General features: G+C 31.6%; 1 protein-coding gene across 1 annotated transcript; it reads right to left on the minus strand.

The window, feature by feature from the left end:
* Positions 1 to 428: 428 nt before the first annotated feature.
* On the minus strand, positions 429 to 7,333 carry LOC142631804 (WD repeat-containing protein 55). The gene is made up of 13 exons (XM_075806125.1): positions 7,194 to 7,333; positions 6,144 to 6,410; positions 5,920 to 6,007; positions 5,652 to 5,831; positions 5,344 to 5,386; positions 5,143 to 5,199; positions 3,788 to 3,864; positions 3,624 to 3,672; positions 3,484 to 3,530; positions 3,310 to 3,383; positions 2,312 to 2,367; positions 1,700 to 1,820; positions 429 to 883 (listed from the first exon to the last, which is right to left on the minus strand). Exons 2-13 carry the CDS (start codon positions 6,334 to 6,336, stop codon positions 813 to 815), a joined length of 1,056 nt encoding a protein of 351 aa, XP_075662240.1. The 5' UTR covers positions 6,337 to 6,410; positions 7,194 to 7,333; the 3' UTR covers positions 429 to 812.
* Positions 7,334 to 16,332: the final 8,999 nt, after the last annotated feature.

Consider the following 16,332-nt stretch of genomic DNA (forward strand, 5'->3'; position numbering starts at 1 on the left):
TTGAATAAGACTGTAATTTAAAGCTGTAATCAATTTTATAGTTAAACTTTATCTATAGTAAAAAATCATTTGCACTTGCATCCTGAAACCTGTCCCCCCTTCTCTGTGAGAGTTTAAATTTAACAAACAAGAGTGAATAATTGCTAATTTATGTAGTACTTTTATCATTTTCCCTCCTTTCCACTCGGGAACCAAACAACGAATGGGTATTCTCTTAAATTTTTATAACATTCAATTTCCTTCTCTCCTCCTTTCACTTTTAATCCTTTCCTCTCCTTCCATTACTTCCATAGTGCTAAAATCTTGTGGCTTAATAGTATTAACCATAATATCATGGAATAAAAATGATGTCTACTATACTCTTGTAAATATAATAATCAATGCAAATTTTGCACAAATCAATATTATCTCAGAAAATTTTCACCTAATTTGAAGAGCAAAAGAGCGTTGAGCTTACTTCAATCTATATAAAAGGGAGGTACACGTCCAAAAACAATACCAAGTCCTCTCAGGTCCTCAAAAAATTACAAAAATAATAAAGAGTTTACCTCCCCCAATCTTAAATACGTCACAATCCTCTAAATTTCTCCCAGGGATAAACATTAAAAGTAAAGAGCGAGACACACCAAAATTAAATACTTCATACTCCTCTCATAAAAGGTCGATCACCGCCATGATGTAAATGGCATGGTAAACACTGCTCAGCAATCAAGATGCCAAATGAAGGTCACAAGATAGGATTATGAAAGAACTCTTGCATCAGTTTTGCATCTGAATTGAGATGAAAGTGAAAGATCAACATCACTACCCAGCTACAAATCAGCAAAGAAACTGCCTGAACCGTTCAAATCAGTTCCTTTACTTGCACTTTTTCTCTTGGTACCTGAAACAGTAAAATATTAAAATCAAATACACACACACATGGATGCCCTCTAATAAGTCAGAGCCACTGTGATCCCATTAATAAATAGTCGATCTGTGATATTCCTTCAAATGATAACCGTGCAAAGGATCAAGAAGATATAAATGGCCCATAGCTTAAGCATTTAAAAAAGACAAACTACTATGATCATATAAAAAAATAAAATAAAATCAGTCATTTTAATTAATCAATTAGACTCTACATCATCTAAACAAGCATGAAGAAAACACAGAGTTGTTCAGATGAAATGAAAAACACAATGACCCTAACTCCAAATTTTAAAGCATGTGTTGGTTACGATTTCTATTGCACAATCAACTGCTAATTCCTAGCAAATGACCATGCTTTTGGTTTGCTTTTAAAGCAGTCACAAATGAAAATGTACTAACTGTAAGCACAATTTATCAACATAAAAACACCTGAGACAGCCATATAGATTTAACGAGTGGCCTCATCTGGGGATTCATTGAGCTTTTTATACTGCCAAAAAAATACTAGGGTGTACGAAACTTATGAACCACATCTACACTCCCTGCCACCCTAAATAGTGATTAGAACACAGTTATTCAAGAAAAATCTTATTTTGTCAAGCCCTGGTACACAAATAGTCATATATGTCTTCAAATGAATTGGTTTAAAAACTTAAAAGCACTCCAATTAAAAAATTAAATTAAATTAAATTAATGAAGATACAAAATGATAATTGAAGCTTCACTCATTTAGCAATATTTGTCAATCACTCAATAGCACGTAAATTCTGCAAAAGAATAGGTATACCTTTGTTAATCTTTGGATGGCTAATTTCCAAATCCATCTCATCACTATCACCGTCTGCCACAGCATCTTGACTTGTTAGAGTTTTTCCAGAATCTTGCAATAACTCATCTAAATCCCATAGCTGCATTAAATAAATGTAGAGAGTTGATATGATGTTCATAATATAAAGAAGATACTGCAAAAACTTTCATTTATATATTTATTGGTAAGTTACACACGCATCTGGTGGATTGTGAACCCACTCTTAGCCTCTACCTTGAAATTTTAAATATATATTTATATAAGCTAAAAGATAGAAGTTTGCAATAAAATGTGGCAAAGATTGCTATGACATAAACATAAAAATAAACTTGAGATACAAATCCATTCAAACAGTGCACTATGATAATCTAAAGAAATTGCCTTTTCTTTCCCCAAAATACTGATGCAAGAAACTGCCTCCACCATATAAGTATCCAAATATGAAATATCTAATGGCCTTAAGGTCTTGTTCATACAAACCTCATGTAACACAGTCACATACAGCCCTATGATCATCCAACAATAATTACAAATTCTTACAGGTTTTACACCATTGTATAGTCATATCATGAAAGAGATAGAGATCCACACCTTCAACATCTCATCATGTGCTATGCTGCCAAGAAACTTTCTGTTGTGGGAAAAGGCTACAAGACCAAGCAAAAACATAGGTCAAAAAACTTGGTATAGTGATCAACAGCCAGTAATCCAGCACGAAGATAGCCAAGATTAAGGGCAGGGATACCATTGACATAATAAATAAATACAAAAACACTGACAATACATTCCCATTATTGATAAGCCCACTACCAGAAACTATTTGATGAAAATTTGACAATGAAGAATAATCCAAACCACAAATTCTCTTAACTACTTCTGCAGATTATATTTTGGTTAAGATATTCTTTTTTCCCTTTAAATATAGTCAAGTTCTATTTTCTTCCTTAAAATTTAGAAAGTTATTCTCATCCCTAAAAATTTTAAATATTCTATATTTCCACTTTTCCATCCACTCCTATCAAGTTCCAAGGACACAAATAAAACCTAGATATTATTTCAGGGACAAAAGAACCTAAACTATATCATTTTTGTCCCTAAAATATGTATTTAGTTAGACAAGTTGACAAAAAAAGTTAACAAAAAGTGGATAGAAGGATGAAATGGGTGACATTTTAACTTGTCAGATAAGAAAATATATTAGAAATGAAAATAGAACATGTACTATTTTTCAAGGGAAAAAATATTATTTTTGCCTAATTTTTTTTGTTGGTAATTTATAAAAGCACTGGTGATTCTTGAACCCATGAAGTCACCCTCCATCTTGCTCTTTTTATTTCTTTTTCTTTTTTCTTTTTTAGAAAGGTTATTGGGTGCTTTTTTCTAATTGGTAATTAAGCACACGCTTGTTGGGTCTTGAACACAACCTCACAATCCATCTTGCTCTTACAAGGGGAGGAGGTACCACTTGAGCTAGAGGTCATTAACACTTCATCCTGGTCTTTACAAGGGAAGAAGATGCTATTTGAGTTAAAGCTTGTTGGCTACTTCTGAAGATAAATATTTCACAAAAGAAAGGAAGCATATATTACCAAGGCGCTCCACAGGATACTCTGAGTGCTCCGCAATTGGTTGAATGATTCTATTAGGTAATATGCCTACCAGGCTAAACAACAATTACATGAAAGTAAGTATTATAGACAGCTTAAAAAATTGAATTATTACTAGTACAAGAAGGAGTGAGACATTTCAAAACAACTTCTCACCTTATGAGTCCATTCTCGGATCCAGTAATGATTCTATCTTCGTCAAGCTAACACAATGAGTTTAAAATGTTTTAATTAAGCAAAAATCATTGATAATTTGAAAGCAAACTGATGCTACAATAGTTATGCTGCCCACTCACCTTCAACAATGCATCAACTGAGTTTGGAGAAAGATCAACAAAGCGATCACTGGAAACCAGAGTCACCCAGCAAAAAAGTTAATAATTAACACACATACATGAGAGAGAATTTCCTGTTTCTAATGGACACTGTAATCGCTTGATTTGTCAAACATGTTATATACCTGCAATCCTTGAAACACCCCCAGGAGTACAGTAACAAAGTTCCAGTTTGTGATCCGCAAACGACTTTCTGACCATTCTGACCACCAATAAAATGCCAAAGATAAGTATAAAGTCAACCATATCAAAATATGCACTAAGCATATAAATTAGCTTAGCCAAGCTTTGAACGATTTCTTTCTTTTGAATCATCTCACTAGAATCATCTTACTCATCATATAATTTTCCTTTAAGTCATCTAGTTCCTAAACAAACGTTACTTTTGTGTTAATGTTACGCCACTCAATAACTTCTTATTGGATTAATATTTTAAAAATTCCATTGTTGAATTACAAGTTCTCGTTCTTCATAACACACCAAATTCCATATGAACCAGATTTCACTTACAATTTGAGCCATAAACTCATGTTTTGTGTATAATATTGAAATACAAAAAAGTTGAAATTAAATTGATCTCCGATTAACTTGAAAATTTGCAAGCATAGAGTACAAGAAGAAAATGAAATTCACCAATGGGTTTGTCAAATATACATCCAATAGAAAATTATTGAGTGGTGTAACAATTCTAAAAGTTACACATTATTGAGTGGTGTAACAATTCTAAAAGTTACATCAGGTAACTTGAACCAAACATTACTTGTCTTTCCTTTCTTCCCTTTAGAAATGACTTGTGGAGGGCATTCCAAGGGAAACATATGACAAGCCTTTTTAAATCATTTAGATGACCCTCTTTTCAGTACAAATTTAGTACCCACTTTTCCTTCAAGTTATTTGCAGTTATTGATTAAACCTATGTCCATTGTCAAAACCTAGGAAACCGAACACGTCAAACTAGTAGTCATATATGTATTGAACAAATATCTGGTACGGATACTAGAGGATAGCTATAACTCTTTTTTTTTTCTTTCCCCCTCTCTCACTCACTTTCTCTCTATGAAACTAATCGATTCTTAATTAGTTTAATTATTGAGAAATATTTCATGACTTCTAGCATTTATTTTAATCTTTTAAACTAAAGATTAGAACAATATGTTTTTAAAAAATATTTATTTATATACTCTACATTTTCAAGAATTGAAATATTTCCATGTCAACATATATAGTAGACAAGTAAGATAACAAAGATTTAGACTAGTGTTTCAACATTTAACACGTGCACGGTATGATGCAGCACTAAATCACCATAACTATTGTCCAAAAATAATATCATGTTACCGAAGGATCAAATATCTTATATGGGAAACATGTTGAGTTGTTGACTACTATATGTTTCCAGCAAGAACTACATCCTTGACAGAGTTGAGGCAAATTGAAGAAGCAGCAGAATCCAGTACTTAAAAGTTAGAATAAATGCTACCTTCATGAGAACAACGGAAAGTAATTCATCTTCAGAAAACTCAGACTGAGCCTGGACCTGTAAAATGAACATGAGAGAAGCTAATCAAATTGAAAATTATCCAGGTCAGTTTAAGAATAACAAATTAAACAATTTGCAATAGATATAGCAAGTATTTTATTTATTTTAGAAAAAAAAAAAAGGAGGAAAAAAAAAGCTTACTTTATTTCTTCGAAGATTGCAAACAGACAGAGTTCCATCTCCACTTCACATTGCAAAAAAGAGGATACTTTAGATCTTTAAATGAAGTACTCAAGAAAAGAGGGAGGAAAGGAGAAAATTATCAATTGAGACAAAATATATATATATATATATATATATATTTTTTTTTTGTATTCACTTAAGCAACAAACTAAGAAAACACGATATGAGCTTTCCCAAAACTGAGAATAATTCTGTTCGTGCACAAGTGAGGCAAGAGCAGAAAGCTATGGCATGATTAGTTGACTTTTGTTGTTAGAGAAGAGTACCTAGTTCCCAAGAGTTTCATGGAATCAGATGCATAATACATATCTGAAACGTATTCTTGATGAGCAGCAAAAGTATTGCAGCAAGTACGCTGTCTGGTATCCCAGACCTTGATACAGCCTTCATCATCACCCGTGGCAATGGTTGCCTCACTCAAGTTTATCAATCTGTTGATTGCAGCACTGCTCCACATACATTCAAAGCATGAAATAAACATATTATTAATAGGGAAAAAAAAACACATGATGAGAACAAGGCAGGCACACCCACCTGTGAGCATCTTCAAGACGAGCAATTGCTGATCCAGTCTCCACATCTGTGGACAGAATTGACTTGTCCGGAGAACAAGTCACAATTGCTAACAATAAATGCAAAACCAACCATTTCATTAACCAATTATTAGGCATATTATATTAAAAGAAAAATCATTATTCATTTCCCCACCCCCCTCTCCGCCCCCAAAAAAAAAAAAACAAAAAAAAAGGCAATACTACCTTGCCCATCATTGATAAATCTAACAGCTCTGCAAGACTCTGTGTGTGCACGAACTTTCAATAACCTTTGTGGTTTGACATTAGCGCTGTAACGGTATAGGTGAAGATTGCCATCTATGAGTCCTGCAGTGATGAGGTCCCTCGAAGGATGGAAATCTATGTCAAAAGCATTTTTTCCCAAATCTATCTCCATTTCCTCCCTTTTTTCCACAAACCCTTCCAACTTTGATGACAAATGCAAAGAGTTACGCCGATCTAGCCTCCAGCCTAACCACAAGAAAGTTTAACTTTTAAAACTTACCCCCAAAATAAACCATACCCGATCATCAAACCAGAATAGTAATTAGTAACCCCCCTAGAAGCTTTAAATACCGAGTTGAGTCAGCTCATTTCAGCCAATTTCATTCAATATAATGATTTTCACCGATACAAAACAAAACCCTTTTTTTTTTCTTTTCTTTTAACAACTTGGTAATTTTGGCTGCCTCAAGTATTGCAAGCTTTGTTAGTGATATTTGGTTCAATTTTTTACCAAGAAAAAAAAAAACTTCAAAGATATCAATAACAATACTTAAATATAATGATATCTCCATCCATGTATATACATCAGTACAGAAATATTTCATTCCAATAAACAAACTTAAACAACCACTAAAATAAAATTCATAAATTTGATTCAATACCCATTTAGTAAAATCATATTTCCATTGCAAATCCAATTACTTTCAATAAGATTCATGAATATACATCAATACAGAAATCTTTCATTCCAATAAACAAACTGAAACAACCACTAAAATAAAATTCACAAATTTGATTCAATACCCATTTAGTAAAAGCATATTTTCATTGCAAATCCAATTACTTTTAATAAGAGTCATCAGCCAAATACAAAGAAAAATCAATATTTTTTTTTTCTTCAAGTTGTTAAAAATAAGCAATCAGCACCATAAAATGAATTGAAAAAAAAATGAGGGAGACCCAATATAGAGAGAAGCAATGAGAAGCTAAAGGAGCCATTAAAACAGAGAAAGGGAAACAAGTGCTTACAGTAAGAATGAGAACTTTGGAGCAGAAACGAAGGGAAGGTGAGCCGCGCGGCTTGTATCAAAGTGCAAACTGCAAAACAATATATATAAATGGCATTTTCGTAATTGTACGTCGTAGGTCAGGTTGGTATGGTCTCATTGGGGCCGCTTCTATGTCTTTTTTTGGATGGACTTTCAGTGCTCGTATTTGTATCCACTAAAATGTGTTTATTTGAAGGCCCAATTAGAGAAGATTATAAAAAATTAATAAGGTAACACGCGTTTTGCACGTGCAGTGAGATTTTTTTTTTTTTTTTCAGTCTAGTGTCATAATTTTTTTTTTTTTTAAATGAATAAGTTTTTTTTGAAGACATGGATTAGTAGGAAGTTGGTATTTTAAGTGAAGTTCGAAATATATTTTTACCGAGTTATTCTCAAGTTTTATCTTTATTAAATGTAAGTTTTTGGGTTATTTCTAAACCATATAAAAGTCCAGTCTAAAAAGGAGAATCATCTTATAAATAGTATAGACATAATCAGTGTGACAGTGTTGTATTATGGACCCTATATAGGGGATTTAGTTAGGAAGGAACAATTATAAAAGGGAGGTGTGTATTTTATATTTGGTGTGTTCATATTTTTTTAACAAATATTATTGGTTATAAAATCATTAATCATATATTTTATTTATGTTTATAATTATAAATTATTGATGACATAATCAGTTCGACCTCAGTTGGATCATAAAACTCATAATCAGTTCTTTTTTTCGATTCTTTGATTGTACCAATTTTTAAAACCATGATACTATTTCAATAGATTATTAAATATTTAAAACATTTTACCGTGTTTGTTTTATTTTAAAATTAGGTCAAATTTGAAATGTTTTTTGTTGACGGTAAAACTCTTTATAAAATGTTGTAAAACCTTTTACCTTTAAGAAATGCTTGAAAATTCTAAACATTTTTCATTTTCATTGATGGTATGCTTGAAAAATTTTACATGTCATAGCGAAACAAATAGAGTGTGGAAACTTAAAACCCCCCAAAAAATAATAATAATAATAATAATAATAACACATCGTTAATCCAACCACATGATTGGGTTTTGAACAAAATTCTTCACTCCTAGTGGGTTGAGCTTACCAACGTTACATCGCTAAATGGTGTTGGCAAATGGATCACATTTTTTCTACTCCATGGATTAGGATCATGGCCCATATTTTAACTACAATGTGAAATGGGCTCATGACTTTTATGTCTCTTAGGGCTCAAAGCCATATTTTCTCCTTAAAAATCAAGGCTCATGGCCTGCAACGTTTCTCTCACTCTCACGAAATGGGCTTTCCCATTAATGGCCCATATTTACATAATGGGTTTTTGGTGGAAAATTGGTCAATTACAAGGTAATTAAATTATTTGGCATAAATTAAAGTCACAAGACCCACACATAAGACGAAGCTTCACTTATGTGAGCATCAAAATGTAGATGCTCATGAATTTAGGGAGAAGCACAATCATAATGATGCTAACAAGTTATGAATCCTTTTTAGTGTTTAAAATATATAAATTTTAAGAATCTTGATTCTTGAAAATACTACAACACAAAAGGTTCAAGTTGAAAGACATATTCTTTTATGTATAATAAGGTACCAACCAAATTGAACATGAATATTATAACGGGGTTGTTGTATATATAGGTATATATATGTGTGTAGGTTGTAATATTTGAGTGAGTGGTTCTACTTTAATAATAGAAACTAGAGAGTACATTTTAAGAAATTAAATTAAAAACCTGAGCTTAAAATTCTCGCATGAGTGAGTGATGTATAAATAAGGTACATGTGAACTTTCTGACTTAAATGAAATATCAATTATGAAGAGTTTGCTCAAGTGAGCTATTGTCGCTTGAGTGAGAAGGCTAGTTTGCTTAAGAAAGGTCATTCTTGTTTGAGTGGGGCAATTGCAGTAAGTGTATTTCCTAAAGAATTTTGCAGAAAAACAAAGGGAAAAAGTGTTCCTTAAGTCCCTAGCGGCCAGTGACAATCAGGACACTATTTTAGCTTGTCCCAACTTATGTGACCTTTCAAAGATGTCTCTCAATGTCAACTCTTCATAGCTTATAAATAGATATTCATATTTTTTTTTTCTTCCTATTTTTGCACACATTTTAGAGAGAATTCACATGATTCTTCAAATCTTCTATTGTAAAATCCTGACTTAGTAATTTGAGACAATTTGCCTACAACCCATTTATAAACTCAAATATTGTCTTAAAAATAACAATTCATTCGTGCATCTAAACCTCTTTATTCTTGTATTCTTCCATTGATTTTTTCCTTATTCCCCAACACCCATGGGCCACGGCCTAGATCATCCACTCAAGCCAAGATCGGCCATTCAACATTTTTTTTTAAATGTTGGGAAATAAACTAAAATTTTAGCAAAAAATGTAAGACCTCTATTCTCGCATAGTTACAAGTAGTGTCTGTACATACACAATGTGTGCAACAAAAATTATCGTTACATGAATAGTCAATAAACTATGAGCCTATCCCTTTTTTTTCTCCTCTCCTCCACTCCAACCCCCGACAACCTCTAATTATGAGAGGTTAACTTTACTCATAGATTCTCTCTTCCTAATATCTCCTTTTGATTAAATCAAACTAACTAATCATTTTCCTGAATGATTTAGCTCATCATTTTTAGTTTGTTATTAGTTTCTTCTCCTGAACTTGTAGTCTTGTACAAGTACATGTATTGACCAATATCTTTTATAGCTAGACAGCTTGCAAACAATACATACATATGAATATAAAATTTTTAGATACTGGTACACACCAAAAAAAAAAGTTCGGACAGTCATCCTTACTTTCCTGTCATCTGTCTTTGCTGCATCCGCATTTAGAAACTGTTCTGTCCAAATCATTCAAGATTTTCAGGATTATGTTGAAAACACTTTTTTTGTTTAGAAAATCAATGTGTAACTATTATTATACACACACCCCAAAACAGATTTTGAGCAAATTAAATGAACATTATATTGTAATCATTTATATTTTTTTAATGAACATATCGCTGTAGCTTTTTTTTTTTTTTTAACACCCTCCCTCTCTCTCCTTTTACCCTTTTGCTTAAGAAAATAAAATTTCCATGGACATTTTGTGCATGACTTTGTATAAATAAAAGCGTCAGTGCACAAAACTTCCACTTTTAAAAAATTTAAGAGAGGTTATAATAGATAAGCTTACTTACTCTTTTTTTATTTTTAAAGAAGCCGATTTCTAGAATTGAACCCATAAACTATTGCTTTTGATAGAAGATACTTTTGATTGAACATACTTGTCATCCCCCAAATAAGTGAAATAACAATGATGCTGAATTCTTTTAGTCATGGCAAAGGATTTTCATTATCTGATTTGTTTTTCTTGGGAATTACAGCAAAAGGTGTTAACAAAATAAATAATAGTGCTTCCAACCCCAGGATTAAAAATTGAAAGACAGACCAGTATCACATAACCCGATTTATTTTATTTTTAATAAAAATCCCCTCTATTATATTCTAGAAGCCTTATTGATATATTGTTCTTATATTATTATATTAGTTGTAGGTTTGTGGGCTCAATGTTATTTAATATTTATTAGCCTTTTAATATTAGGTAAACAACGTGAAAATTTGCACTATATATGCTTGAAATAGCCATGGTCTAGTAACAAAAAATTGAACCAGCTTGATTTGCCTTCAATTGATCTTTAGTGTAAAATAAATGAACATCAATGCCTTCTATTTCAGTGATCAGTATATGTTTGATAACCTTAGTATGAAAATGAAATAATTTTTTTATAATTGAAAATGAAATAATTAGACAGATCGAAGCCTAAGGCTTGTAATTTTTTCTCTTGATCCCCCTTGTAAGAGACTAAGAGTGGGTTTTGATTAGCAAGAAAAGGCTGTAGTTTTTATGTTACTTGACTGGTTGGGTGCAAATTTAAGCCACAGTACGAGACTTTTACTTTCTTAGAGGATGCCTATTCTATTTCTATATACCTCCTCACCATGTACACAAAAACAAACAACTAGTCCACAACAATAAAAAAATATAAAACCCTTTAAATGAGTATAATGAATTGTGTCAATTGTCCGATGACCTATTAACTTAATGCATCCAGGACCCTATTTGGAGTAGGCTATTCCAAAGAGGTTAGGCTTAGGTCCAGTGTCCAGTGACACTAGACTTGTTGAGATGAAAACATGTGTCTATTTTTAGACACATGTCACCATCTGACCGGGTCCAATGTACTAGATGTACTGGACCTAAACCAAGTCCATTCCAAAGGACAGTTTTTTTTTTTTTTTTTTTTTTTTTGAGAAAAGGATAATTTGAATTCTAATCTCAATTCTCAATATGGAAGATGTAGGAATTTTTAATCCACAAGAAGGGAGAAGTTAATAAATATTTTTAAGGCATTGGTTTAGGAAAAATTTAGAAACTTTTTATAGAAAAATAAAAAATTATATATTTTATTATAAAAGTGGTATAAAAATTTTCTTAAATTAATCTATTAACAAATACTTTAACGCTCTGTTTGTTTTGCTGGAAAACTTTTTGTAAAGATAGTTTTCCACATTTTCCAGTGTTTGGTAGCACAAAAAAAAATGATTAACGGAAAACTATCTTTAGTCAATGGAAAATCTTAATAAAAATAAGGCTTTTTTTTATAGGTTGTTTTCCAACAAATTTTTTTGGAAAACGATCTCTCTCTCACGGTACACTCTCTCACTCTCTCTCTTTCCTTTTCTTTTTCTTTCCTCACACCCTCACTATCACTAACTCTAGTCTCTCTCTCTCTCTCTCTCTCTCTCTCTCTCTCTCTCTCTCTCTCTCTCTCTCTCTCTCTCTCTCTCTCTCTCTCTCTCTCCATATTTCTCTTCCCCTTTATAACACAGTTCTCTGATTAGATTTTTTTTCCCTCGTTATTTAGTAATTATTTCATTCCTCTCTACCAAAATCTTAATTCTTTACTTTGAATTTTAAACTTAATTTTATTTTTTCTCTAAGAAATTTTTAGTTTGATGGATTCCAGGTAGAAGTTTTTTTTTTGCACATAAAAGTAAAAATAAAAATAAAAAAGAAGAATGAATGAAGTAAAAGATGAAAATTTTAAACATGGTGCCTATATGGCTCTAAATTGCTTTTACATAGGATAATCTTTTTTGTTGACAGATACATTATGCAGATACTATGTAGTGATGATATATTATGTAGATACATTATATAAATATATAATTTTGAGTAATATTAAAGACTTGTGGTTGACCATAGTAGACAATTAGTGTACCAACAAAAATAGTAGACAATTAAAAGTTATTGTTATTTGTACTTATTAAAAATGTATTCCTCTATCAATTTTATGTATATAGACAAATGGTTGATATATATGTGTGTGTGTGTGTGTGTGTGTGTGTGTGGACGTTTCTGTCCATATATATGAGCAAGATGAGTGGTAGAGATTATGAAAATTTGACAACTAATTTTGATTGTATCTATTGTCAAAATTTTAGCATGAAAACCAAATCCATTCTTGGTTTTTTGTTATTATTTATATTGATTACATTAGTTGGTTTACATAATACACATGTTTTAAATTACACAAGAAATATAAAAAATAAAAATAAAAATTTGCATACCAAACACCAGAAAAACATTCTCAAATTCATTTTCAAGGTCATTACCAAACACTAGAAAATGATATAGTTTTCTAGAAAATGCTATTTGGAAAATGAACAATTTTCCAGAAAACGTTGATGTTGAAACAAACAGAGCGTAAGAATACCCATCTACAAATAAGATTGTAAATAATATAACATTATCCCGTCACCCAAAAAGGAAAAAAAAAATGCTTTCAATAATGTTAGCTAATTATTGCTACTCTTAATGCTCAAAACTATGATAATTGAGAAAAGCATGATTTTGCATCCTTAGACTGTTTGGTTGGGAATATTTAGTCTCCTAACATTTTTCTTTGAGATGAATCTAGCCTAAGAACAATAAAAGCACGGAAACGAATCAAACAATCCATGAGATAACAGAGAATGGTATTCAATCACCGTGTACCCTTGATACGATAATCACTCCACAAGTATAATTGCTTCTTGGGTGTGGGGGACAAGAGCCGGGATTCAAATCTCCAAAAGGAACTTCATATATATATAATATATATATATATACACATAAATTAAACTATAATAGAATTTTATCTTTTTTTTTTAAAAAAAAGTACGAAACCCAAATTAGTATTTAGTAGGTCCAACATGTGGACCACAAAGAATGCAATTTGAGAGGACGAGCATATAAACCTGTGAACTATTTACCTCTTTAATCTTAAATTCTTAATAATTACTAACCATCATCATTAATATAATTATTGGTTTATTAGTTATTACCTAACTTTATCTATTCTTCTAAAAAAGAAAAACCTAACTTTATCTATTTATTTTTATAATGGGATTCCTTTTTTTCTTTTTTAAGAAATTTATAATGGGATTCCTAAGTCTATTACAATGTTATTTTTTATGAGTCAAGCTATGGTCTTTCATTCTTCTCCCCAAAAAAAAAAAAAAAAAAACCATTGGTACTCTAAGGACTGGCTTTAGCGCTTGAGCCCAAATGAGTAAAGGACTCAAGCTCAAATAGCCCAACACAATGAATTTGTTAGAGAGTGGGTTCTTAAACTAGGCTTTCATGGATAAGATAGCGTTTACCATGGGTCAGGAATAACATTGAGACAAGGAAAAATAAAAAGTCATCACCAAATTGAGAAGGATAATTCTCCTCGGATAAGTCCGAGGAGGTTTTATTCTTGAATATATCACTATCAGACTTGTTTACAATTTCCTTTCTTTGTGCTATAGTTTTTTTCTCTGCTCTTTTTCTGATCCCTTCTCTCCGGGGGACCTTCTACCTTATATAGGCCATTATGGATGATCATGTCCTTCCATTTGTTGATCACGTAGGCCACCACTCAAGTGTCAGTCCCATCAACCACCTTCCATGTACCCCTATGAGATGCAGCAACCAAGGCAGCATTGTTCAAGGGTCTTCTCCACATAAATGCGGTTAGGAGGTTTGGTAAAATGCATTGAATGTGATGGCAACCTCCAGCTCTTCAGCCATGTCAATCCTAGCTCCCTTCCCAAAACTCTTTCCACACAGTATGGCCTTCTTTGATGACGTGTTGATGACGCAATCATATAGTTCGAGGACACGGACTCCTCGGCGCAATAGCTGCCCTTCTCGGCCATGCCATGACACGTGGCGTGACTGCCTTACTCGGAATTCTAATACCCCACAGGTACTACTATAGGTTCACATTTTCCAAAACCCTAATGTCTTTTATTTGAACTTTGTAATTTCCTGTTAACTCAATTAATTAAGATTTCACTTTTCTCTTTTTAAAAAATAGTAAAGATTTCTATTGTCAAAAAAGAAACTTTATATTATATTATGTCTAAAAAAATCTTATTGATATATTGGCCTAATAATAAAGAGTAGTTATTAAAAAAGTCACACATTCCAATTCTATTGTATTGGTCACGAAGATAAAAATTTCAACTTATTTTTCCTTTACCAAAAGCCTTATAATTTAATTGGCACCCTTTTCGATTTCCCTTTAGAAATATTGTATTATCAAACAAATAATTTTTTCCCTTTAGAAATATTTTATTTTTATATATCTATAATCTATATGATATATAATATCCGAAAATATTTGACTATTAGTCGACTTTCTAATATTTTGTCACGTCAGCGTGGACTCTTCTTTTTTAATACAAAATCTAATCAAATCGCAGCCGTTGCTTTTACTACCTAACAACACAGAGGCACACATGATACGTGCATACCAACCTACTACTTGATATATATACAGTATCACACCAAAATCCTCTACCGTATTTTTTTTTTGGAAAAAAATTCTCTTTGGGGATTACGTTGTTTCTATAAACTCTTCGTCCTCAAGGTACTTGAATTTCTCTTTATTTATTTTTCTTTAAAAAAATTCATAATCTCAATGTGTATTTGTTTCATGTATTCTTTCTTTAATAGTCTATCTTAGAGCACTTGCAGCAGTGGAGCTAAATAGCTATATAGCTATTTTAGCTCTACCAAAACACCAAAAAGAAGCATGCAGTAGTGGAGCTAAATCTATATTTTTTTAGCTCATTGCTACAGTGCACATCTATAAATAGATGTGCACTGTTCATGAGAGCTAAAAAAAATTAATTTTTTATTTTGTGTTCACATTACCTTTTTATTGTAGTGTTTTTATTGTAGTGAGATGTATTATTTTATTGTGGTAGATATATTATTTTATTGTGATGTTTATATTATTTTATTATGTTGAAAGTTAAAATAGATCCACTGCTGCAGCATATGTGTAGGTAAAATAGATAAAATAACTTTTGGTAGAGTTAAATTGCTAGATTTTTAGCTCTACTGCTGTAGATGCTCAGTGCGCATTTCTTTAAATTTTCACCTCATGTATTTGTGTATGTTCTTTTGTTAGAACCCTCTTAAATTTATGTGTATTTACATTAGCTCAACTACTAAAGTTTCTTGTATTTGGCTTGCGTTAGTTTTACATATGGCTTGCCAAGAATTGTGTTTGGCCTAGAGGTAGGTTTTGGGCATAGAATTGAGACATATAGACATAATTGTAAGGAAAGATTGAAACTTTGAAATTTAGATCATAAATTTAATTCAATTTTCAGGGAACAATACTGAATTTTCAAGGGAAAAGAGGATGAGAATGTTAGATCAAGAGTCTGAATCTCAAAGATGCAATAGTTTGGGAGGGGAGGTAATTGTAGCTGGATTTGGAATTGAGCTGTAAAAATTTATTATGCCTCAATCTTATTATGCTTTTAGTTCAAATTTATTGTTTTTTTAATATAAAATTGTAAACCTTAAACCAGTAAATGTGTATGATGGTTTAGCTTTTTTCATGTTTTAATTGGACAAAACTAAGAAACAATAAAATTATTTTTTTTTCTAACTAAATTCAAATATATGTGTTTGAATTTAATTGAGAAACCTAATATATTGTACTTAAGGTATCATTCATACCTAAAGTGTGACTTGATTTAATTTGCAGTGCATTTAA

Source organism: Castanea sativa, chromosome 4, assembly GCF_040712315.1.
Source record: "Castanea sativa cultivar Marrone di Chiusa Pesio chromosome 4, ASM4071231v1".
In the NCBI taxonomy this organism is placed as follows: Eukaryota; Viridiplantae; Streptophyta; class Magnoliopsida; order Fagales; family Fagaceae; genus Castanea; species Castanea sativa.

What these genes read in the sequence shown, in the direction of transcription:
- LOC142631804 (XM_075806125.1), bottom strand. Translation starts at nt 6,336, where the DNA reads ATGGAGATAGATTTGGGAAAAAATGCTTTTGACATAGATTTCCATCCT. An exon ending in CGTCTTGAAGATGCTCACAG is followed by an intron (nt 5,832 to 5,919) that starts GTGGGTGTGCCT and finishes TATGTGGAGCAG; the next exon opens with TGCTGCAATCAACAGATTGA. An exon ending in TCCGAGAATGGACTCATAAG is followed by an intron (nt 3,384 to 3,483) that starts GTGAGAAGTTGT and finishes ATTGTTGTTTAG; the next exon opens with CCTGGTAGGCATATTACCTA.